The 26,449-nt window shown below is 35.2% G+C and overlaps 1 protein-coding gene across 1 annotated transcript in view; it reads left to right on the forward strand.

The window, feature by feature from the left end:
• UHRF2 (ubiquitin like with PHD and ring finger domains 2) overlaps window positions 1–26,363 on the forward strand; it is a 75,289-nt gene extending 48,926 nt beyond the window's left edge. Inside the window, exons 5-16 of the mRNA XM_068551842.1 lie at window positions 1,021–1,130; window positions 3,404–3,590; window positions 7,780–7,903; window positions 8,172–8,279; window positions 10,964–11,068; window positions 13,754–13,860; window positions 17,101–17,263; window positions 17,955–18,095; window positions 20,019–20,112; window positions 20,417–20,574; window positions 24,211–24,309; window positions 25,335–26,363. Coding sequence (XP_068407943.1) covers window positions 1,021–1,130; window positions 3,404–3,590; window positions 7,780–7,903; window positions 8,172–8,279; window positions 10,964–11,068; window positions 13,754–13,860; window positions 17,101–17,263; window positions 17,955–18,095; window positions 20,019–20,112; window positions 20,417–20,574; window positions 24,211–24,309; window positions 25,335–25,481 — 1,543 coding nt within the window. The 3' untranslated portion in view covers window positions 25,482–26,363. The remainder of the gene's footprint in view (window positions 1–1,020; window positions 1,131–3,403; window positions 3,591–7,779; window positions 7,904–8,171; window positions 8,280–10,963; window positions 11,069–13,753; window positions 13,861–17,100; window positions 17,264–17,954; window positions 18,096–20,018; window positions 20,113–20,416; window positions 20,575–24,210; window positions 24,310–25,334) is intronic.
• Window positions 26,364–26,449: the final 86 nt, after the last annotated feature.

The following is a 26,449-nucleotide window of genomic DNA, read 5'->3' on the forward strand; positions in this document are numbered from 1 at the left end:
TACACTTTGGGAATGCAGGTATCAAAATTGAGACCATGGGAAACTCTATAGGACAAATGGTGGGGCTTCTTCAACAAATTATAAGGAAAAATATTAGGAATTTAGTTTTTGAAACACAAAACTATATCATATACTTAGGGAGGCAGACAGGTGAGAAGATTGAAGAAAATTAAGGTAAATATAACTCGTGGAAGGGAGTGAAGAGGTTGTGACTGGGAGGGAGGACATGAAGTGCTGAGGTAGTTGACAGTCCTATCTCTTGTCATAGTTGATTACAAGGATGTGTACCTTATAATTGGCTAAACCATACATTTATCTATACATTTTCTGCATTTGACATTAAAAGTTTTAAAAGGTGAAATGATTGAAAAAGTCACCAAGCAAATGGTAACCAAAAAAACCAAAGGTACACTTTTGATACAAAATGCATTACTAGAGATACAAAGACATTTCATAAGATTTAAGGATCCTTAATCTGTATGTACCCAATAATATATCTTCAGAAATACAGAGCAAAAGTTGATAGATTAAAAGGAGAATTATACAAATCCACAATCACAGCAAGAAACTTTGAAGAAGTATATGCAAACAGCTATAAATGTGTCTATGAAAAATATGGCTTAGTATTTGAAAGACTTTTCTTTGTAATAAGAGGTCATCTATTTACCCAGAAACTTGCCATATTTATTGGAAATATGTTTAAATCTTTCATTTTAATTGGGAGTATCATTTTACCTAGTCTTTAAGTTAAATTAAACTTACAAGATAGCTATCTTCTCACCAGATGATCTGAGTCTTGAATTTTTTTTTCCTAATATTAAAAGTGACACAACTTCAAATATTAATTAATCGCTGGACTTTTCCTACTGCTGGAAACAATAACTCAGTGATTAGAATAGCTATAATCCCCATTTGTAAATAGGTAGTGTTCAGCGAGTTTCCAAACTGACTTTTATTTACTATTTGTGTATGATTTAGATTTTGCTGGCAGAGGTTAACCTTTCTTCCTTTTTTAAACAGGGGTTCTGAAGGAAAATTAAATGACTGTCAGATAAGATTCATAAATGAAATCTTCAAGATCGAGAAACCTGGAGCCCATCCTCTTTCATTGGCAGATGGAAAGTTTTTAAGTATGGATTTTTCTTATGGGCTGAGACTGCATTTATTGTTCATGATCGCCATTTTAACTGGCCAGGGAATAACTTTTGAGAAAGTATAAAATTGTAGACCATACAAATTTATTTTCAAGACAACCATTTTGATATAAGATCTATTTTGGTTTAATGGATTTTTCTCAAATGATAAAATTTGTTTTCAAAAAGTATTTTCTCATCTTGGCATTTTATTGCCATTTTCTTGCTGTTTCGTTTATTATATAGAGTCTGTCCAGATTAAAAACCCACTTTGGTAATGTTGTGGCCATTTAAGATTAATTTTGAATAGTGAGACTTATTTTTATACTAGTAGAGCCTGAGAAGAATAATGCTGGTTGAGCCCTGAATTTCTGGGAGGTAGTGAATGAGGTTTATGTCATCGTTAGGATGTTAGAATGTAGCCTTATCTCTTCCTTGTATATATTTTACTTAATATCATATAGCTAGTTGGTAACAGAGGTAGACTAGATTCTAAGTCTTTTCATTCATGGTTCAATCACTATCTTTCCAAATAGGTTACAGTGTCTCATACTCTGTCAATTCTGATTTTTTTTCTGGAGAACAATTCATTGACTTTATGCTGTGTGTCAATGTCTAGTATATTCTGGGTAAAGAAATATTCAAGATTAAATAGTTCTGCCTAACCTCTTCTTACCACAGTTGTGCAAGATTAGAACAAGACAAGACCTTTAACAGATCAATAAATAAATTTCCATGTTACTGGTCTAAGCCATACTCATTTTTTGAGGCTGCAATGCTAATACATCTACGTGAATTAAGAACCTTAAGGCATACTGTGTATGACTGTTTCTATGGTTTATGACTGTATGGTTATATTCTAGGAATAAAGGTAAACTTGATGAGTAAACTTATTTAATGTGACTTACTTGCTCTCAGTAAAACACAATAGAAAAACAAGATTGACTAGGTTTTTCTTGTGTTTTCTCTCTCAGTATATCTGCATATATATGTTGTTCTCTCCTCTGTCTAATGCTAATCATGTTATAGCTACAGCTTTGAACTTCTGTGTAAAGAAACCATTTCAGAGCCACAGCCAGATTGCCATTGACCAGATCACTCTCCAAACCAAAAATCTAAACATACCTTTGGCATTTTAGGTCTGTGAAATTTCCATTACTTATATATGTTGTCACAGCTACCTTAGTGGAAGTGAAACAAAATTGTAACCTTCCATTCATTAGCAAGAATAGGCAGTGTGATCAGTCAGAAAGTTAGTACTGAAATCAGTGGCAGTTTTCTTTCCCCCTCTCTTATTTGTCAGGTACTTGTTCCCTGTTTCTCATATTGAACAATCAGCTCTGATACGGTAAACTCCTCGCGAATTTATTGTGTGCATTTGTAAGAAATTCAGAGTATAGAACTATATAAGTTATAGAACTCCCAAGAGGTAATCACTCTAACAATATATGTAATTCTAGACATCTTTCTGTATCTATATAATTCATCTTTGTGTATCTATACAGTTAATTTTGTGTAAAAAATTTATTCTGCAATTTCCTTTTTGAATTTAACATATTTGGCTATGTCTGTATTATAGTTCTTATAAACTTACCTCATTTTACACAAAATCGATCCAACTGTTACTCTTTTGACATTTAAATTTAACTTTTGGTATTAGCATTACTATAAGATTTCTGTGTATGTATGTATATTTTATAATTTCAAGTGAATATTTTGGCAGAAGGTGTTTGGGTTTAGATGGGGGAGGCTGGCAGGATGGGGGAAGTCGGGGGGCAATAAGTGGAACCTGTTAGTTGCCAGAGTTCTGAACCAATTGACAAGTAAGATAAAAAAATAAAATAAACTGTTAGATACTGTTACTAATAAAGAGTGTATTGGGGGCATAGCAAAACCAAAATGGGTTTGCTAACTTCTAACAGCCGTACCCCTCCTAGTTCAGTCCACCCAAGGAAAGGTTTGGATCTGCAGAATAGGTGTTACTAATAGTTTCGTTTACTAAGTAGTTAGATCCAAACAACTTTGTTCAAGTATTGTATTTTGCTTGAAATTTTAATATATCTTACGGTGCCCCGTGAGTTCACTGCATTGCCCCTAAGCATCTCGATGCACATTTGGGGAACTTTAAAGTACTACACTGGATTATTCCTTATGGTTCTTTTCTCTTTGTTAAAAAAGCTGCATGTTATTCTCATGGGTTTTTCTTTATAAGATTCATAGAGATAAAAATGATTTTAAGACTAGGCTCGCTATAATTTTGTTCTTAATAGGGAAAAATGACCCTGAATGTGACTTTTGTGGTGGAGACCCAAATAAGAAATGCCGTTCTTGCTCCTGTCGTATATGTGGTGGAAAACAGGAACCCAACATGCAAGTTCTATGTGATGAATGTAACATGGCCTATCATATTTACTGCCTGAATCCTCCTTTGGAAAAGGTCCCTGAAGAGGAATACTGGTATGATTATCAGGGGATTTTTGTTGCTACTGTGTTAAGAATTGCATGTGAAATGTGTCTTTGAAACACCAAAAGTAGATTTCTAAAGATACGTAGTGTATATACATTTTTGATAGGTAAGAGGTAGATTTATTGAGAGAGACACACATTCTGTAGGCAGAATGCGGTCCATCTCAGAAGGCGAGAGCGGCCTACGTAGTGTATATTAAAGGGCTTAAAATTGTATAACTAATGGTTATTTGGCATTGATACCTTTATTCAGTTATAGCAACAGCTTCTGACCCAGTCTCTCGCTCCATTTTTTAATCTCTCCAGTCCCTTCTCCAATATGAGTCCTGTGTTCTTTCAGAAATGCAAATTTGATAGTTACTCCTTTGCTTCAGAGGCTTTATGTTACTGTACAGGGCCCTGCACAGTGTTTTTTAGTTGATTTCTCCCACTGTATCCCTTGCCACTTTGCTCTTTTATTTCCCCAAATAACGCTATACCCTAGCCAGATTAAATATCTTTCAGCTTCTTAAATAAGTCATGTTCTTTATCTTCTCTGGGTTTACACTTGATGCATTTTCTTCTTGGAAACATTTTCCTCTTTGCGTAACTTCAGGATGATACTCATCCTTCAGGTTTTCACTTAAGTATGACTTCAACTGGGAAGCCTTTGTAGATGGTTCCCTCTACCCCTCAGTTATTTTAGATGTGCCTATTAAATGTTTTATAATGTTACTTAACAGTTAAGTGCTTCATACATGCAAGACACTAATAAAGTGCTTAGTATGGATTATCATACTTAATCGTATGAGGTTAATAGTAGAACCAGGCACCAAGGTGAAATATACTTGCCAGAATCTATACTTGTACTGAGTAGTGTTAGCTACAAACAGAAAGGATTAGAAAAGAGACTGGGGGAAAATGTTCCCAGTTAAAGTTATAATACGCTTCTTAAGATGTCATATTAGGAAGTTTTTTCTTTTTAGACTACGGTTCATGTTGTTAGCATGGAAGATTAAGTTAGAGGGATGACAGACTGTACTCAGAAATACTAACATCACCATTATGTAGCTGATATCATTGTGAAGAATAGATTGTTCTCCATTCCTTTGGTCTCTCCCCACCTGTTGGGAAGGTTGTTGTATTACAGCAGAGGCTGTAGGGGTGGGGGAAGAAAAAAAAGGATACAACTTCTTCCTTTAACCCTCTGCCACTACTTTGCATGGTCACACCCTGCATTTTACCATCACCAGTAATTATATTTCCTCTGAAGTCTCATGTGCTTCTTCCTCTTTGTTTCTGCGGACGATGTGTTCTTGCTTCACTAAATGCGAACCTTTCTTCCTGCTCTCACAGTTTCGTATCCTTTTGCATTTTGAGGAACTTCACTCTTGCAGTTAATTGCACTCCCGAATTGCCATTACTGGGTTATTCTCATTAGTATCCTAGAATCTCTTGTTTTCACAACACATGCACATACACACTTTCCTAGGTCCCATTTCTCCCACCTTTGTATTGTGGGAGAAAGCTGCCCACTCCCTTGCTTCTCAGAGCTGTCTCCACTGATTATTTCCATTTGCTCTCCTCCTGTCCATACCCCAGCACTCCAGTCTGACCTTCCCTCTCACTACTCAACTATATCTGCTTATATTAGGCTTACACATTTTATGTTGCCAAACCCAAGAGTCACTTCTGAGTCCTCTCCTTACTGTCCTGTTTACCTGCTAACTCTGTTTTTGTAGTTTGTATGATATCATCTATTCTCATTTTCCTCCAGCCTCACCGGCCTTTCCTTGGTCTCTTGTTGGTTTTCTCTCATCTACCACATTTCAGAGTTTCCCAAAGCACTACCCATGTTTTCTCTCTTCATCCTTGCTCCCTAGATGACCTCATGTAATCATGAGACTTTAAATACCAAGCAAACAGCTTGGAATTTATATTTTCAGATCCAGTCTTCCCTGAGCTTTATATTCCCTATATTCAACTGCCTGCTTCGCTAGTATCACAAAACTAGTGAGTCCAAATAGAGATCTTGATTTCCACAAACGTGTCCCCTAAAATCCCGCTCCTCACCTAATTTTCAGTAGGTAATACGATCATCTCATCCACTTGTTGAGGGCCAAAAAGCTAAACTTAATTTTGATTCTCTCTTCTCCCCACTCACATCCAATAACACATGAGCAAATCTTACAGTTCTCCATAATGTTTCTCTACTCTCACCACCCAGTTCAAACCACTATCTCTACCCTGAACTGTATAGTAAATGCCTAACTAGTCTTGCTTTCACATTGTCTACCAGCTGTCCTTCTCGCCAGAGCAGCAGAATGATCTAAGTCCTGAATCAGGTTACTCACCTGTTTAAAACCCCCTAATGTCTTCCTGTTGCGTTTAGGATAAAATCTCAACCCTTGCCATCTATGACCTGCCCCCTGACTACTTTTATGTTCTTCAGAACGTACCATTCCTTACTATGCTTCAGGACCTTTACATTTAACGCCTCTTTGCCTGGAATGTCTTACCTGGCCTCTTGATAGGAATCTCAGCTGGAATCCCACCTCAGAACCTTTAACTATTGTATCTAAAGACACATAACATTTCTAATCACTATTACCACCCACATAACCCTGATGTATTTCCTTTATAGCATTTACCACTTTCTGAAATTGTTTCATTTTATGTACTAGTAGTTTTCCTTAACTGTTTACAAATATTTTGATCACAAACATTTATCCCTACCCAGTGCCAAAATAGTGCCTGAGTTCTTAACAAACTTGATGAAAAGATGGATCCCAGGGATGACTATAATTAGAAGACTGTCTTAGATTACTCTATGGAGTATTTCTACATTCATATCGAGGTCCTTCACTTTACCTGTAATTCCTTAACCTTAAATCTTCTTTTCCACTTCTCCAAATTATGTTGTCTGGATATTTAACCTCTGAGCTCATTTTCTCATCAGAGATAATATCTGCTTTCAACATAAGATCTTTGATAAAATTATAGGGTTAGCACATCAGGTAAAATACCATCTTTCGTACCACAAATTAATTTTTGGAAGCCTTCCTGATTTCCAAATTAGTAGGGATTTTACGTGATAGTATTTATTGCCGTATCATACATAATTTTACCTTGAATTTGTTTCTGTATCTCACTGCCCGACTAATTTTCTCAGGGACCGAATTGTTTACATGTGTCATAATTAGGCAGGCAAAATTAACTAGTGGGTACAGGTGTCATCTTCTTTACTCTGTAGGCCACATGGCATAGATCATTATAAAATGGGAAGTATAGAAAAAGAAATCTAAGACTAATGGGGGAGTGGCCAGTTGATCTTTGGATATACTCAAAGTTTCCATATCTTGGTGACTCAAGAATAGTCCCATCTCATTCTATAGACATACTTCTGCTTTGCTTTTTAGAAATGATATAAGGCAGATTATAATGGTGTACAAGTTACAGTAGAATGACCAACTACAGATAGGCTAAAGGACAAACAAGTATAGAGAATTGAAATTGAGCTAGAGATAAGGCTAATATAAGCAAGCATCCTTGAATCCAGTGTACTTGTTATAATAAACTATACTTTTTTGTGTGGGGGGAACATTTTATTTGCAGCAATGTTCTCTAATTAGAAAAGTCATAAAATATCTACAAAAAGCTTTCTGGAGGTAATATGTGATTTTAGCAAGGTGACAGGACATCCGTTCAGCACGCAAATATCAATCACATTTCATTATGCCTGCAATTAGACTATACATTTTTGAATCTGAGAATTCTAATAACCAATTTAGATGGGGAGATATATCAGTTGCATGGATCATTGTTCAGTCTAGAATCATCCATTCTTACCACTTTTGCTTTAATGATAAAAACTTCAAATGAATAATTTCTACTCTGAGGATTAGTGATAAGATCAGAGTTTATGGTGCCATTTAAATTGGACAGCCTTGTTTGGCTTTTGCATTGCATTTGAGAATTTGATAATAAAATCTTTTAAGTTCTCTAAAAGAATGACAAGTTTTTTTCGGTGAGCTTAATCATGTAAATATTTTGAAAAGCTTAATACTGAAATGCCAACTGAAACTCTGTAATATACACCAAGTATTACATCTTAAAACTTGTTCTAACCTAGAAAGGCCATTATTCTGTTATTGGCTTTAATATAATATTATCAAAATTCCTTTTCCTCTTTTTTCTTAAGGTATTGTCCTTCCTGTAAAACTGATTCTAGTGAAGTTGTAAAGGCTGGTGAAAGACTCAAGATGAGTAAAAAGAAAGCAAAGATGCCATCAGCTAGTACTGAAAGCCGAAGAGACTGGGGCAGGGTAAAGAAGGAAGTCTCTTTTTCTTCCTAGTTACAATGTTTATAACTGTGACGCAAGTTACAATGTTTCAGTTCCAATAGTAGTAATGGTATAAATGATGTTAAGAATCTGAAATGTTAACAAACAACTATATTGATTAATCATATAAATTGTTAAATATTAATCATATAAATTGTTAGGTTTTTATTTTATCCACATTTTATGGGAATTAAGGGCCTTCTTTAAGATTTAACATAACTGATTTCTCAGTTTGTTCGGTACCTTGTAGGGAATGGCCTGTGTTGGTCGCACTAGAGAATGTACTATTGTTCCTTCTAATCATTATGGACCTATTCCTGGAATTCCTGTTGGATCGACTTGGAGATTTAGAGTTCAGGTATGTTTTAAATTGGCTTAGTTGAAAGGGTAAAATTGGGTATAGTTCAAATTGTAGCAGTGTCAGTGTCGATTGATTCTAAATGGACTAACCTAGGTAGTATCACAGGGCATTCAGTTGTTAGAATGAAAGATTTCCTATAGGATGGGTAGACTCTTGCTCATAGCTTAGCAGACAGAGGAGCACACATCATGGAATTAGGCTTCCTCTAAGCCTTTGAATCACTTCGTTTTACTATTCTGTTATAGTTATGGTAGTTAAAGTTATTAAGTGTTCTGAAGAACTTTTCTTGCCAAGAATTTAATATTTGAAATAGATCTTTAAGTCATGCAGTAAGTTCTCATTTAATGTCATTGATCTGCAAGGAAGCTCACTTAGGGTGTTTTCTTTGGGGATTATCCTCTTGAATGAATGTTAAGATATTGGTTGGAGGAAATGTCAGATAATCCAAGGATTAAATTACTTCTCTTTTCCTCTTAAAGAAAACTCTTGTATTTTTCTAATTTCTTCTTTAGAAAAGTAATTTTTTCATTATGGAAAATTTAATGTGGAAAAAAAAATCTCTTAGGGAAAGAGCAGTTTCCAGTTAGACAGGATTCTGAACTTTAAGAGTCGAATAGCACTGGTGCTTAGACCACTGATAAAATTTTAAGATTAAAATAATGTTATACATAGCATGGAAAGTTAAATACTAGAGTATGATTTATATTTTAAAAACCTACCCTCTTTTTTCACCATTTTCTGTTTCTAAGAGGCAATCACTTTAAAGTTACTTTTTCTGAATTTACCTCCTTATTTATAAATAACATGTTTGTACAGCTTTTGTCTTTATATTTTGGTTTTATTAATCTCTTTCTATGGAAGACAAGAATTTAGTTTAACACACTGTGTCCTCTCATCCTTGCAATGGTTATATCATAATTTTGAATAAATCAATTTTCAAGGCTTATATTATGACTTTGAATCTATAAATACAGTAAAAAAAAAAAAAAACTGAGTTCAGGCATACCTCATTGCATTGCGCTTTGCTTCATTGTACTTCACAAATACCGTGTTTTTTACAAATTGAAGCTTTTTGGCAACCCTGTGTCAAGCAAGTCGATAGGCGCCATTTTTCCGACAGCATTATTTTTTAATTAAGGTGTGTACGTTTTTTAGACATAATGCTGTCATACACTTAAGACTACAGTATAGTGTAAATATGACTTTTATATGTACTGGGAAACCAGAAAATTTGTGTGACTCGCTTTATTGCAATATTTACTTTATTGTAGTGGTCTGGAACCAAACCTGAAATATCTCTGAGGTATGCCTGTACAATAATAAATAAGATTTATTTTTTATGCTATGTATTATTTATAATATTTATATATGAAATAAAAATTATAATAAAATACACTTAGTGTATTTTTAATTGCCTTGTTCTTTGTTTGCTTCTTTTTTTTGTATGCCTGTCATTCATTCTCAGATTGTAAAAGCCTCATTAATATGGTCTAAGATGACTGAGGTCATTGGCCTAAGCATTTAGGAGGATAGATTTGCAGTTTAGGAAGTAGGGAAGATTCAGCATGATTTATTATCGGGGTTGGTGAGGTTGGGAATCAAATGGTCCTATGCTCTAAAGTACCTAGTGTTTCCAAGGCCTAAATCCAGGTTCTGTTGCTCTTATCAGCTTCTCATCTAATGTGCCTCTTTACCTAGCCCACTATACAGGCTTGGATTTACTCTGCTAAGAACAGTTGTGTGATAAACAAATGAATTAGAATACTTCTCTTAAGAAGTTTGAGGTACACAAAGAAGTGACACTTAAGTTTAAGTGAGCCAGAATTGAAGATACATGGGGAAAAGTAGTAGGCCATTGAAATAGAAGAATTGCATGAATAAACTGAAAATGGGTAGTATGTTTATCATTGAGTAGTTGGGCTCAGATGTATAGGCTCCAAAATGGAGAAGCTGAAGATAAGGCTGGGAAGGTAGCTAGGCGCCCGGTTGAGAGAGGATAATATGTAATAATTAACTTGGGCTTAATATACTATTAAGACTGTTTAATACATGTTAAGCAGTTGAAAATTAAAAGCAGATATGTTCTTAAAAGGATCATTCTGTTTGTGATAGGTAGAATGAGTTTGAAGGAACAAAACTGCTGGAGGCAGTGAAAAAGGGTATGTTTTAAGTATTCACACTCAAACTAGGCTTATATCAGTGAAAGTAGAAAAAGATGGTTTTGAGAGATTTAGGCGATCAAATCAACAATATTTGTGACCAGATGGGTTTGAAGAATACAGAAGAATGAGGCTGAAATGACTCTTGCCTTTTTGACTTGGCTAGGGAACAGTGCCATAATGAAAGATGAGAAATGAGAAAAAAAGAGATCTAGAGCACTTATAGTAAATTATTTTTTGCCCAAATTGAGCTGGAATTACCAATAGACATAGGATAATGATTATTTAATAGTTATTTTGAAACTCACAATTCTAGGCCTGAGCAGTTTTAAGAGTCATCAATTCAGTACCTGAAGGATATATAGTTGGGGAGAAGTAGTCTGTGAGCAAAGCTTAGAAATTCTGTGTGATATTCAGTTCTTAGTTGAAGCTTTTAGGATACAATAACATGTGTGAAACCATTTTGTAAATGTAACTTAACGAACTGTTCAAAGGTATTTTGAGTCTCTCTTGATGTTATAGGTGAGCGAAGCGGGTGTCCATAGACCCCATGTTGGTGGAATTCATGGTCGAAGTAATGATGGCGCTTACTCTCTTGTCCTGGCTGGTGGATTTGCGGATGAAGTAGTAAGTCATGATACAAGCTTGTTCTTTAGAACCTGTCTTGATCATTCAGTAAAATACAGAAGCTTTGTCCAGGATAAATCCCATCTCTTTTAGCATTGTTTTTATGTTGAAGTGGTCAGTTCTTTACCAGTTAAAAAGTAAATCAATTGGCAGTCCTTAATCTTTGTGTGTACTGATTATTGCAGTGAAAATAGTCACATTTTCTTTAGAGCTCATTTTTAATTTTGGGCTCATTTACATTTTTAATAATTGTAGATTGACATGTAGCGTTAGAAATAATACAGAGATGTCTTTGCCCTTTATTCAGGTTCAGCCATTGGTAACATCTTGCAAAACTATAGTTTAATATCAACCAGGATACTGACATTGATACATTCAGGACACTGAACATTTCCCTTACCACAAGGATCCCTCATGTTGCCCTTTTTTAGCCACCATACTATACCTGTTCCCCCAAACCCCCTTAACCCCAGACAACCACCAATCTGTTCTCTGTTTCTATAATTTTGTCACTTCAAAAATTTTTATAAATGGAATCGTATAGTGTATAACTTTTGGGATTGGGTTTTTTTCACTCAGCATAATCCTCAAATTGTGGCATGTGTCAATAGTTCATTCCTTTTTATTGCTGAGTAGTGTTCCATGGATATAGGTGTACCACAGTACAACCATTCACCCATTGAAGAACATCTTGGTTATTTCCAGCAAATAATGCTGCATTTAAAATTGTGACAGGTTTTTTTGTAAACAAGAGTGTTCATTTCTTTGGGATAAATGCCCAGAAGTGTAATTGCTGGGTTGTATGGTAGTTGCATGATTAGTTCTTTAAGAAACTGACAAAAAAAGAAAAAAAAGATGGAAAAAAAGAAACTGCTGAAGTATTTTCCAGAGTGACTGTACTACTTCTTGTTCTTATCAGCAGTGTATGAGTGATTCAGTTTCTCTGCATCCTCACCAGCATTGTGTTGTTGCTTTCTTTTAGCCATTCTGATAGGTATGTAGTTATAGCTCATTGTATTTTTAATTGACATTTCCCTAATGGCTAACTAAGAGTGTTGGACATGATTTATTTATTTGTTATGTGTATATCCTCTTGGGTGGTGTAGCTCTTCAGGTCTTTTGCCCATTTTCTAATTGGGTTGTGGGTTTTGTTTGTTTTTACTGTTCATTGGATGTGTAGTTTGGAGGTATTTTCTCCCAGTCTGTTTCATCTGCGTGCTTTCATGGTATAATGATGAATTCAAGTATAGATGAGTTAATGACATAGAATTTAACTATTTTTACATGATTATTTGCTGCTTGAAGAATAATCAGAAATGTTTTTGTTCTTATGTTTCAAACACTGTTGAACTTATGTTGTCCCTATTAAGCTCTCTCCTACCTAGTTCACACTACTTTTTCCTTTATAGCACTACCACAGTTATAACTTTAAAAGTCGACAGGGTTATAAATATGAGCATTGTGAAGTCAATCCAGATACCATTTGGAAGACTGTATCTGATCAATTTAAGAAGTATTCTGGACTATTTTAGATGTACTTATTTATTAGAATTCCTTCAAATGGAGTATACACTGAAGATGAAATTCCTTAACACCTTATTCTTTAAAATATAGACCTCAATTTTGGGTCAACAAAGTGAATTGAATGAAGGTTTTAGGACATATAGAAACACTTAAAACCATGAGATTTTAGTTATGACTTTTAATCAAAGGAAAAACTAGATGCAAAATAATTGACCTTTATTACAAGCAAGAATTAAGTAGAGAAAACTTCATTATCTTAAGTTCAGTCTGAACTAGTTAAAATAATCTTGCATTGAAGAAGAACCACTATTGAGATAGTATTAGTAGAATTAATTTACATACTGATAGTTACTTTCCTCGGTTTAAGTACTGAATCAGGCAAAAACAATAGCGATATAAATTTGTAGCTACTATAAAAATACTCGTGGAGCTAGTTTTTAATATCTTCTTTGGGCGTGTTTTTTTCACATTTAGTAGATGCTATACAACTTTTAGTATCCAAATTCTTTTCTAAGTTTCTTCTTAATGGTAGGTAATTGTTTTATGCCAATATAATTTGAGTAAACCCATAGACTGTAAAATGTGGGGAACTTACAATGCTGTTACGATTTTTAAGTTTGAAATTTAGCAGCAAACTTGGATATGGTGATTCACTTTGTTATAAAGCAGAAACTAACATACCATTGTAAAGCAATTATACTCCAATAAAGATGTTAAAAAAAAAAAAAAACAGTAAGCCTTGGATATGGTATAGATTGCTGTTGGGAAATCAGTTTTGGAGTATTTATTAAAATGGTGCCCTGTAAAGAACCTACAAATTAATATTGATAAGTTGATTTTAATAACATTGAATTAAATTAAACAATATTCCCAACCCATAAGACCTTATTTTGTAACATTCTATAAATTATTTGTATAAGAATAGCTATGTTTGGAGGTGTTGGAAGCCATAACCTTAAAATGAAATCTTTAGATCAAGTGATAACAGCTTGAAGGTATATTACACACAAGATTGCATTTGAATTTTGCCTTACTTTGGTAGATACCTTGAGAGAACATGTCAACTTATAACATCCGAACCGAAAGTTCTGACTCTGAAACAAGAATTGGTGAATTATACCTGGCTTTAGGTGTTTTAATGCCAAAAATGTTTTCCTGCAGGACCGAGGTGATGAATTCACATACACTGGGAGTGGTGGTAAAAATCTTGCTGGTAATAAAAGAATTGGTGCACCATCGGCTGATCAAACATTAACAAACATGAACAGGTACTCTATATTGTTAGTTTGTAAAGACTGTTTAGAATTTGGGCTTTGTGTAAAAGTTGGATTATAGGACTATAATTTATAACTTACACTGTAGAGGAGAATCTTAAATTGTGAGTTAATATAGCTAAAATACAAATCCTATTACCTGATTAGTATATAATTACTTATAAGCTTCCTAACTTATTTCTTAGTATCATTTTTTTAAATGACATAATTCCCAGTCTTAATACATGTGCTTTGCATTTGGAAACATGTTGAAACCTTTAAAGGAAAAAGAACCTATATAATTTAATGAAATTGAGGACAAGGTGGCTTATCTACTACCACACAGGTCAAAGTTATGTTCTACTAAACACAGATTTATCTTTTAAAGTGACAGACTTCTTTTTAGAGGAGACTAATGTGAAATAGGGTTATGTTTGGGAGCCACATTTATGTGCATAAGTGAAACATCAGATAACTTAATCAGAACTACACAAGGTGCTTTTAGGATTTATGATAAAATGTCTTTTAACTGTTAAAAAAGAGAATGTTTAGGTACAAAAGAGCCACCTTGTGCTGACTTTATTCTATAGAAATATTCATGATATTCCAGCTTCCATGGGAATAGAAAATTTAATAACTTCAAAATGTTTTATTTCGTAAATGGCATGCTAATACCAATAATTAAGTAACCCAAACCATCAGATATCAATGACCACATTATAACTTGTCATACTGATAATTTTGTGATCATGAAGTTGAAATTTTTTGTATCCTATTATTAAGGGTATTTTGTGGAATATTGAGTAAAAGTGAGTATTTTTCGCTTTCCTGAGTCTAAATCACTCAGTTTTAAGTAGTGTGTCCTTAATTTCTGATTACCATGTGAAGTAAAGAATATACTTTATGATTTCAAGACTTTGTTGCATACCAAGTTACATAGAATCTGTTTTTATGTCTTCCTTCTATATTATTTCTGACAGTAGGATTATTTTATTGAACCAGCAGAGGAGACAGGTCAGATTTGCTGGTGAAAACATTGCTGAGGTAGGAGTCCAGCCCCTACGCAGTCTTTTTCTAACAAGAAAGCAACTCTTTAGGAAGAATGATCTTAAAAGGAATTACAAATATTTCGATGTGTATTGTCAATGAAAATGTATCTTGAATTTGCAAAAGGGCTTTTTCATGTTGTCAAATCTGAAAATTATACTTTCCCTTTAATAATAAGATTATTTGGCTTGAATGAAACTTCCTTTGTAACTACCTGCACTTGTAATGTACATGATAGATTCCTGTCAAGCTTTTGAAGAATCTAATAAATATACCCTGTTTATCATATGTCACAATCTCAGAAAATAATTGACAAGTAGTAAAAATGTATATATTAATAAGGAAGGTAGTGAAAATGAAATAGAAGCTCAAAACAATTTAGGATTGACTTACCACAGAGACTCTAACATTCCTTCAGGTAATTTATACATTAAGCTGTGAGTACACCTTGTGATTGTAAAGGCCTCTTAGGCAAAGGTACCTATATGTTTTATAAACACGAAAGCTGAGGTGAAAGCTCTGACCCATAGTATACTCTTTCCTGACGTGTATATGGTCTAATTCCTTTTTTGTTTCTCTACTAAGAGGTAGTTTGATACCTGCTTTTTGCTTTTGAGAAGTTTGTTCCTGTTTCTTCTCAGCTCTTCCACTTTATGAAACTGAAGAGGGCAGCAGGTAACCTGGCCATCCTTTATCAGGGCGGTTAGAGGCAATCGATTGAGCTGTGGATAGAGTAATGGAAAAGCCTTGTTGTTTTGCCTAGTTTCATCCTCTTAGACTCTTTACACAAACTTGAACAGACTGCATACTTATGTGAAACTAGAAGTGAGTTAATAATTCCAGTTAATGGTGCAGTCATTATGATGGAAGGTACCTGTGAGCACCAAAGCATTCCACTCATTAATGTGAAGATAGTACATATCTCTTTCTTAGCTCTTTAAGAGGATGAAGTATATGTATCTCAATAGGTATTCCATAAATAATACCAGCCCTAGAATTGATGGCTACATTTGCTTCTACCTCAGAGTTTTAATGCATCTCCCATTTGAGATAAAAAAGATAACTTGGTGACCTTTAACTCTTTGACCACGTCTATTAAAAAAATTTTTTAACAAAACACTTAAGTTCATTTACTTTAACTATGATAGAAAGATTATAGTAGATTAGTCATTTAGTCTTAAGGTCTTTTGTTTGTTTGGGGTTTTTTTTGTTTGTTTGTTTTTGAGCTTGCATAAAAAGAACTATACCCTGAAAAAGCATGTTGTATCATATCTGATTTTACCAGATTTGAGGGGAGGGTATCTTTTTTTTAACCTTAAATGTTCTTAGTGGATTCTTTTCACTTAGGATATAGGTGTCTTAGAGGAAAAATACTAACTTTAAATACATTCTAGTTTGTCTTTTGGGGAGCAGGACTAAGTTTCCCCAAGGAAGGTCTTCTAACGTCTGTTAACCTTACTGATTAATTACTACTAGGTGAGTACACATACTAAGGAAGCTTCAGCTAAATCCAGTGCTGTTTCCAGCTCAGTGTTCCTCCTTGTTCATGTGTCGTCAGTAAAATGTAGTGATCTTGAGCAGCCAAAAATCTTTATTGTCATGATTTAGCACAGGTATTTGAATGCTTCAGTTTTATTTAAACTTACCTTTTTACTGGAAGTCTTTAAAGGATATTCTCATATTAAACTTGTTCTTATTATCTTCTAAACTTAAGGAATCTCTATTGTCTGGAATGTGGAAAGTAGACCTAGGAAGGTCATTCATACCTTGCTGACAAATTTATTTTTCTGGATTTCTTTCTACATTTTTCCAGCAATTTACCTCATTCCCTTATCAAAAATAACTATTACAACAATCACTTGCTTTAGTTTTCCAACTTTCTCCCTTCCCTCAACAAACGTTATTTAAAGCAAATTCCATGTATTTCTAGTTGTTTTCTATTATACGTGGCACAGATGTTATTACTTTCAGAAGAACCCTACAGGCTATCTGAGAACCAATCCCCTGGCTTGGGGGTGACATCAGAAAACTGATTTGTCTTCTCTGCTGGTGGGGGAAAGCATAATCCTATTATCTGGAATAATATGGAAAGAATCATAGAATCTTAACCATCAGGTAAGGCATAATTCACCTTTTAATTGAGCTAATGATGCGATTATATACTTGAAGAAAGATTACTTGGTATAAAGACTTTGTTTTATTTTTTAGGGCATTGGCCCTAAACTGTGATGCTCCATTGGATGATAAAATTGGAGCAGAGTCTCGGAATTGGAGAGCTGGTAAGCCAGTCAGAGTGATACGCAGTTTTAAAGGGAGGAAGATCAGCAAATATGCTCCTGAAGAAGGCAACAGATATGATGGCATTTATAAGGTGCTCTATCTGGCATGACATCTTGTTAGTCATTCTTCCTGGGCTTTCAAGACAGGGTTGCCACAGGGAACTGCTCTACTGTGGGTGGGCTAAAGGAAACAACAGACCGTCTTAGTTGGTCTTTCTACTTTTTCTGGAAATACAACGTGTACAAAACGAGCTCTTAATTTTGACACTTGTCTTTTAAGGCTTATCCAAAGTCCCTAAAGGCAGCGTTATATTTTGGGTTAAGTTTTTTTACAAGTATATATTCTCTTATGATAAAACTGTTCAAATAACTTGGCCGTTGTAGACATTGATTCTTATATCTTCCAGAATGATTCTAATTGTAATAGATTTTTCGAAGCGGAGCACATCGTAATTTTGAAAATAGGTTGCATTCTTTGTTTTAAAAATGAAGACATCTACTGCCACCATTTTTATCTACTATTAAGCAAAATTCTATTAATTAATGAGCATAATCTTGCTGCTACTTCAAATTTATAGCAATCTATACTTAAGGGAATTATCATAATTAGGAAATAAGGTCAAAACGATATTTAAGTGCATATTTTTTACTTACTATTACAGCAGAGCAAGTATCTTTCAAAGTTGCATTTAGTTCTGCCAAGTTTACTTAAAACGCTATTATGACATTATGAATAAGTCTAAACTTTACATTTCAAACTAGTACTGAAATATTATGATTTAGGTGGTGAAATACTGGCCAGAGATTTCATCAAGCCATGGATTCTTGGTTTGGCGCTATCTTTTAAGGAGAGATGATGTTGAACCTGCTCCTTGGACCTCAGAAGGAATAGAACGGTCAAGGAGACTATGTCTGCGTTTGCAGGTTAGATTACATTTGTCTAGGCTACTTGTATTTTCATAAAAACGTATGCCTCTGTACTATCTATGTGCCTTAACACTGGATATAACCCACAGCAGTTGGTCAGTGGACTGTAAGGGGTGAGGAATGAGATCATGCAAGTATATGGAAGGAAAAGAAGTAAAAAAGTAGCATCCTAGGTGTCAAACTGCCCTAAGACCAAGAATTGTGCTTGGGGAAAGCTGGGCTTGACGATGAAATGTAAAGTGCAGTTGACCCTTGAACACCATGGGTTTGAACTACATCGGTCCAGTTATACACGGATTTTTTTCAATAGCAAATATTTCAGTACATATCTGTGGTTGGTTGAATCTGCAGATGCAGAGGGCCAACTATAAGTTACACAGGAATTTTCAACTTGAGAGGATTGGCCCCGCCCTAACCCCCTGTGTTGTTCAAGGGTCAGCTGTATTTCCAATTCAATCTGGACTTGAAGTATGAGGGAAAGGGATACCTAAAATTTAGATATAAGACGCCTTGAGAAGGGAAGTTTATCCTAGAGGGCACAGGGGGTGTGTCTCTGGTAGGGGAAGGGGGGAGGTGGCTTATAAGAGTGGTCTGCTTTCTACCCTTCTCACTTTTCCTCACCCCTTTTCTCTCTTCCCCCTCAAAGCTGCTTCCTTGTCCTGTCACCACCTTTAGTGCTTTGCCTTTTTTTTTTCCCTTTGCCCATGCTCAGCTGTTAACCCATATAAGACTTTGTTGGTTTTTTGTGCATAATGGATGGTATGGCTACATTTCCCCTCCACTGCCTATACACCCTAGACTTTGTCCCTGACACTGACTTCAGAGCATGGTTTGAGTTCATCCTCCATCATTCCCCATCGCTGTGCTTCTCGTAAAGACTACCAGCTTTGTCATTTCCCCTGGCTCTGCCCACACTGCATGTGTAGGGGCTGAACTATGGGCAAGTGTCTGACCACCCAGGCAGGTGAGTGTGTCTCTTCTAGTGCAAGTCTGTTTCTGTTTTTGTTTTCTTTTTAAACTCATAGAATTGTTTAAATGAGACCCATCAGCTGCTAAAATAACTGCCAAAATAATTCCTTTTATAACTAAATATTTTTAAAACCTATTGTTAAATCCATTTTCAAAGGATTTTTTTTTCAAGTCTACTGTTCAGCAGAGCAGTGTTCTAGATAGGTTAAATTTGAAACAGTTGAGCAGAACAAAGCATATAAGCCAGTCAGCTATGATGAGTTAATATCATTGATGAGGGCTGTATAACATATTGAGCTTTAAATATGAGTGTTATCACAAAGCATGTCCAAAAGAAAGCATAGCCAATAAAACACAAGGGTAATAGGGTAGAATTTATTCCTTAAAGTCTAACCTTTTGGTTGATAAAGAATTCAGTGATTTAGTGGCTTTAGGTCTTCTAAAAGCTCTCCCGCCCCACCCCACCCCTGCCTCTTAATTTGGCGAGATAGAAATTTGGCCCTTCATGGGGTATTTTGTTTTTAAGATTGGCTCCATAACTTAGTGTAACCCCAACTATATGAGTATCATCTATTGTGCTCTTTGGTTGATCTTCACTTACCTTCATATCTAATTCTACTTTCCTTTCTTCCTCAAACTTTTTAAGCCCCCTAGTCACAACTCCTAAAAAGTTCTTTCTTCTTTTTGATCTGAAACTAAGATCATCACATTATTAAATGGAATATCTTTAACAGTCAAAGCTACATGGTTTTACACTGAATTGGGGATTTTTAATAGTCTTCTGTCCTTTGAATTCTGTTTCTTTAAACGTCTGTGTCCTTTATATAAATCTTTTCAATTTAGGGAAAGTATAGATTCCTCCCCATTCCCCTTTTTAAATTTCTGACAAGGATCTAGAACCCCTCTTCTCTATGAAGCTTAAATCTACATTGTACTTTTTTCCCTCGTCAGTATCCAGTAGGTTACCCTTCAGATAAGGAAGGGAAGAAGACTAAAGGACAGTCAAAGAAGGCCAGTGGAGCCTCAAAAAGGCCATCTACAGATGGTAGGTAATGATTGCAGGACATAAATCTGAATAACATAGTTTCTAATAAAGAGAAAACTCATAAGAAATTAAAAGAAAAATGAAGGGATTTTTTTTTTGGTGGGGGTGGGGTGGGGTGAGCTTTTTGTATATCTTAATAGTGTCAGAGCCTAAACAAAGTATCCTAAACTATATGGGAAAGTTAAATGCTGCTCTACCCTGGTTATCTTCATGCTAAACGTAATTGGTGCCAGTTTACTCTTTCGTTTCATAGTTCTGCTTAGAACCACTTGTAGTGTGCTGATGTATTTTTAAATAAATCTAGATGATTGTCCAAGTGCCTCCAAAGTACTGAAAGCATCAGATTCAGGAGAAGCAGTTGAGGCTTTCCAACTAACCCCTCAACAACAACATCTAATCAGAGAAGATCATCAAAACCAGAAGCTATGGGATGAAGTTCTTGCATCTCTTGTGGAAGGACCAGTATGTAAATATTTTTTTAATAAGTTTCTAATATTAACAAATGATGAAAAATATTTTCCCTATGAATTATCATTTTCACAAGTGAGTTAAAACTTGATCCTTTTATCCAATCTTCTCACCCAGTACGGCCACCTTTCAGAAATGAGGCAGCACTTGATGCTTTTAAATTGATTTTAGTCCTCTTAGATGTTGGTTTTTTGACCTCTCTGTGCTTGAACTTGATAATTTATGGTGAGTTGCTGTTCATAGGAAGAATTTTCAGTTGTGGAACACATTCAGTTTAATCTGAAACTCATCAGGAAAGTTTTGTTACAGCTCAAAGTTACCTGATAGAACAAGTCTTAAGCAATTCAGCATAATTTTCAATGCCCGCATGTTCAACCTAGGAGTAAAATAAACCAGCATTTATTTAAGTATTTCATGTTTTGGATTTTTTTTCCATTTTTTTTTTTTTTGGTAATGATAAAATTTTAAAATGAAAAGGAATTTCAAGGTTAACTGACATCTGGGTTTTGTGTTAAGCTGTGTTTTGCAATGAAGCTTTCTTATCAAATCCCAAAAGGTAGGGGTTTCAAATGTAAATTGTTCATTCTTTGCTCACTGTTCTTATTGTCTCTAATTTTGCTTATAAATTTAATTCTTCTGTTTTCTTAGATATTAGCCCCTTGTCATGTGTAATATCGTTACTCTTCTGCTTTCTTTCCTTCAAAAAGAAAAGCTGCTGTTGTGGGTGAGCTCTAGTATCCTCTCTTGAAATTCCACTTTGTCATTTTTTAGTAATTTCTTCCTTCCAATGTTTTCTTCATTTTTCTGAGCACATTGGCCAGAACTTCTTGTGTGTCTGAAATGGGGTTAATGCATATCTATATGCCCCTTTTATGTGGATTTAGAGGGAACTCTCATAGTTTTTGTGTTGCTTTTTGTTTGACAAATAGTCATCATTATGGAAACATCTTCCTGATACAGTTTGTAGACTTAGAAATGAATGAGGTTTATCAGATACCCTTTGGATTGATACTGGAGGTTTTTTTTTTCTTTGTTTCGTCTATAAATGTGATATTTTGCGTTGTCCTTGGGTAGAATGAGACTTACATGTTTGGAGGACAGAGAAAAGTGAGTTAGCTCTGTGAGAAGTGTTACTTGCTTTTTAGCCAAGAGAGAACCAGGCATATGGAGAGTCTGACTCTGGTACGTCAGATTCCTTTTCACTTAGAGCAAGTAAGAAACAGCAAGCAGTTGTTGGTCATGGTCTGATTATTTTCTGGTTGGAGAGGATACAGCTGGTTAGTGATAACTCAGGTGAGTTCCAGCTGTGAGTGGGCAGAAGACAAAGTAGCAGATACAGGTGAAGGATAATGCCACCTGAGTGCACATGGAAGTTCTCTTTGGCACGTCTGTTGTCTGGGTTGGACATGTGTATTAGGCTTCAATCTGTGGCTTTTCATATATCCTGTTTATCATTTTTAACAAATTATTGAAGTGGTCAAATCCTGCAAGACTCGGTAGGTATGTGCAAATCAAGTGTACTTTTCAACCTCTTCTTTCAATTTAACTTTTATGTGAAAGTCACCAATTGACAGTTCTCAAACAAACAAAAACAATAAAAATCCTGCCCCTGGTGGCAGGGTCTTACATACCTATAACTAGGTCAGGTGACTGTGACCTTGCTGCTAGTGGTTACTCTGAACATTTATGTACTATTGCCCTGCGTAGGTTTCATGCCCATTCTTTTCAGATAAACCAGGAACACATTTAGTAAGCCAGAAAAATCAGGTTTTGGCCAGCAGTGACTTTTAAATAAATGCATATATTATATATGTATGCTTATATCCAAACACCTTCCCAAGGCCCTATATGATCTGGCATCCATCCCTACCTACCTCTGCATTCTCCTCTTGCTGCTCTCTCAGGCCCAAACTGCTTTAGCCACAGTGACATCTGTGCTATTTAAACACACTCAACCTGTTCCTGTTCCTAGGCCTTTACACATATACTATCTCTCTGACTAGAATTCTCCTCTCTGTATCTTCATGTGGCTCGTTCCTTCATATCTTGTAAGTCTCTGCAAAATACTACACTCCTCAGAGAGGCCTTCCCTGGCTATCCTTTCTAAAATAGACCCTCCTTACTCTGTTGCTTTAATTTGCCTTGTTTCGTCAGATACTACTATATGAAGTTGAGTTTTTAAAAATCTGCTCTCCTAAAGGAATATAAAGTTCCATGAGAGCAGAGACTTGGCCTTTTTATTACTGCTGTGTAGATGAGTGCCTGGTACATTGTAGGAACTCAAAATGTTGATACTAAGTATGCTCATATTACAGGCACTGTGGAGATACTGGGGAAATATCAGTCATTAACAAAGTAGTTTGTCAGAGAGAAGGTACCTGGTATTAAAGTTAAGTTTTTTCCACATCTCCCTCTAACTGGTATATTCTTCTAGTGTGTTGAATAACACTTCATTGATAATTCACTTGAGCTTTATAATCCATGCTTAAAAATAAGTTATTATATACACTACCAAATGTAAAATAGATAACTAGTGGGAAGCAGCCGCATAGCACAGGGAGATCAGCTCGGTGCTTTGTGACCACCTAGAGGGGTGGGATGGGGAGGGTGGGAGGGAGGGAGATGCAAGAGGGAAGAGAAATGGGAACATATTGTATATGTATAACTGATTCACTTTGTTATAAAGCAGAAGCTAACACACCATTGTAAGGCAATTATACTTCAATAAAGATGTTTTAAAAATAAATAAATAAATAAGTTATTATCAAGACATAACTATGAAATGGAATCTTTGGGGTTTTTTTTTTTACTTGAAATTCCTGTAGATTCTACTTTTATTATTAACATAAAGAACAAACATAAAATATACTCCCCTACTACCAAAAAATAACTGAGTTGAGGATTATCCTGGTGACTATTCAAAAAACTACTTTTCCTTCTAGGTTAAACAAACAGCTTAGGTAAGATGGAACCCAGTAATGGCTTTTGAAGATTATAGACTACCCATCTGATCATGTTTGCTTTAGAAAGCTCGACCTTCTGTAATTTAGTCCCAATTTGAGTAAACAGTAGCACCAGGAAAATACGGGATTTGGGGATTGGGGCAAAATATCACAGAAAATTATTCTAGGTAAATAAATATGTTGATTCTTTGGGGTCTTAGATACTAGAGTATTATTGCCAAGTGCTTTTATCTTTTTTAGCATAAAAAATAAGTATTGACGGTTTTTAAGAGAAGAAGATTGAATATATAGAGATATATTAGAATACCATGGAGCTTTTTGAAAATAGATCTGTATGTAATGACCTGAGACAAGCTGTTCATGATTTTTTTAAGTGAAAAATAGTAATCTCTGGAATATGAAGTTTACTTTTTGAAGCCATATGTCCTGACTTTGCAACCTTTGCAACTCAATCCTAAGATTTAAAAACTAATATGTCTATCTTATGGATGGGATTTCTGCAGTTTCCTATTACGCATTTGCTTGTTAGTTACAATCACTACTTGATTTTTTTCTTAATAGAAAACATACTAAATGGGATTGACACTTTTTTCCCCAATTATTTGCAATTCTTTTAATATATTATGAAATGCTAACCTTTTTTTCTTCTCCTTGGGTACCATTCTAGAATTTTCTGAAAAAATTGGAACAATCTTTTATGTGTGTCTGCTGCCAGGAGCTAGTTTACCAGCCTGTGACAACAGATTGCCTCCACAATGTCTGTAAAGTAAGTAGAACTCCTTTCTCATTTTCCCTTGTTAGGTCAGAAGGCACACTGACCTCCAAACCTCTTTTCAGCATGCGAACAAGCATTTTTTTCATGAAGCAGAATAGATAAGGAAATTTGCTGGTTAGGAAACGTTTAATTACATCTTGGTGGTGAATCCATGTTTTAATTCTGTAGTAATTCAAATCTGTATAGTCTCAACATTCTATCATGTTTGAAATTATTGAGGAGGGGTTGAAATAGAGAAGAAAGTAATGTGTTGTTGCTATTTTCTGTTACAGCTTACGTATGTTTCATATATTATAGTGCAAACTGAAATAATTTCGTGTACTTGAGGGAACCTAGAACAGATTCTGTCTGGCAGCATGCCCAGAGGAGTTGAATATTGTCTTATCAGTGTGGTGTAAAGGGAATTTGAATTTCAGTCAAACCAAGGTTGGAATCTTGTTCTACTGATTGGTGGTTATGTGCCCTGACCTAACTTCTGAACTTTAGTTTCTTTTGTAAAATGGAAACCGACCTTCCACTAAGTGTTTGTATGTGACCTTGAGTCAGTTAAGTAGAGCTAAATATATTTTTGGAAAGCACATTATACATTGACTTCATAAAGTAGATACGTAATTTAGTTTTAAGCAGGGGATTCCTGAGTTGTTTTTCTTTTGTGCTCTATCAGGAAAGATCAGGATTAAAATCCAACCTAGAAGGTGACGCTAGTGGAAACATGCAGAATTCTAACATTCATTTTTACTGGATGAGGAAATTAATGTATACAAAAGTGGTCATTTACCTGAAGTCTCACAGTATGTGTCAGAGGTGGAACTAAAGCCACATCTGTAGGTTAATTTTCATAGTGCAGATTCAGGCCTTGACAGTTGTTCATGTTTTATGTTTCTCTTGTTGCCAAACAGTAAGTTTCTAGTTCTGTTTAAAAGCCTAAGTTGTTGAGTACTTTCTATGTGCTTTACCCTCAGGTGAAATTAGGTGTTTTTTTATTTTGTTTCATTTTGGTTTTGGTTTTGCCTTAGGATTGCTTACAGCGCTCCTTTAAGGCTCAAGTGTTCTCCTGCCCTGCTTGCCGGCACGATCTTGGCCAGAATTACATCATGATTCCCAATGAGGTTCTGCAGACTCTACTTGACCTTTTCTTCCCTGGCTACAGCAAAGGACGATGATCTGTCTACTTCTACTGTGTTGCTCCCTGTGGCTTTTTGGACAATAAAGAATCTAAAATGGTTGGGGTGGGGGTGGGGGGTGGAAGCAATGGTGGACCATATCTCTCACGTTCTGAAGCAGCTAATCCTCTTTCCTACGTAGCCATCATCTTGTGTGTGTAGTAAGAGGCCCATTTCTCAACTGTCTTTTAAATATCAAAAGGTAGTTCTTGTCAGTTTAACAACTAGTTTTAATGAGTAAAAAGTCAAAGCCTCAGCTCTAGTTGATATCCAAGTTATGATTTATTTTGCAACTACCTCAGGACAGAAAAGATTTATGGGGATTTTTTAAATCATTGAATAATTAGTTAAATGAAATTTTAGCTACACACTGCCTCCCAAATATTAGTTGTGCCTGGTTCATGTAATTTGATTTTCAGAAAAGGAAGTGACACTTGAGATTGTTGGAATGAACGCAGCTTCTGTAGTGTGCATAATACATTTTTAATGTCTTCTTCCATTACAGTGTGTGTTTTGCAGGACAGGTTCATTTTTTTAGCCAATTTTGTGAGCTCCATTGTGCTTTTTTCTGGTGTTTTATGCAAGCTGACTACTAATGAAAACAATATGAATGCATTGTTGCTGCATTAGTGTAATGTGGTGTGGTTTTGCACTTAAAAGAGGTATTCAGATGATCTAGTTGTAAATGTTCATGTGAAAAGCCTCTTCTGTACTAATCAAACTGCTTTTAGTGAGTCTCACCAGTGGTTTTACATCTGCAGAGCATTGAGGACTGGGCTGACTTTTTGAGAGGATTGAAATTGCTTCATATTGTGATCCTAAATTTTATATTCACTATATTCCCTAAAGTATACCTTAATAAATATTTTATGACCAGAAAAATAGCTCATCTTGTTTCACTTTTTTACATTTGTCTGGCTTATATTTGTAGGTGTTTTTAAGAATCAGTCATTTCCAGAGTATTTCAT

This window comes from Eschrichtius robustus, chromosome 10 (assembly GCF_028021215.1).
Source record: "Eschrichtius robustus isolate mEscRob2 chromosome 10, mEscRob2.pri, whole genome shotgun sequence".
Lineage (NCBI taxonomy): Eukaryota > Metazoa > Chordata > Mammalia > Artiodactyla > Eschrichtiidae > Eschrichtius > Eschrichtius robustus.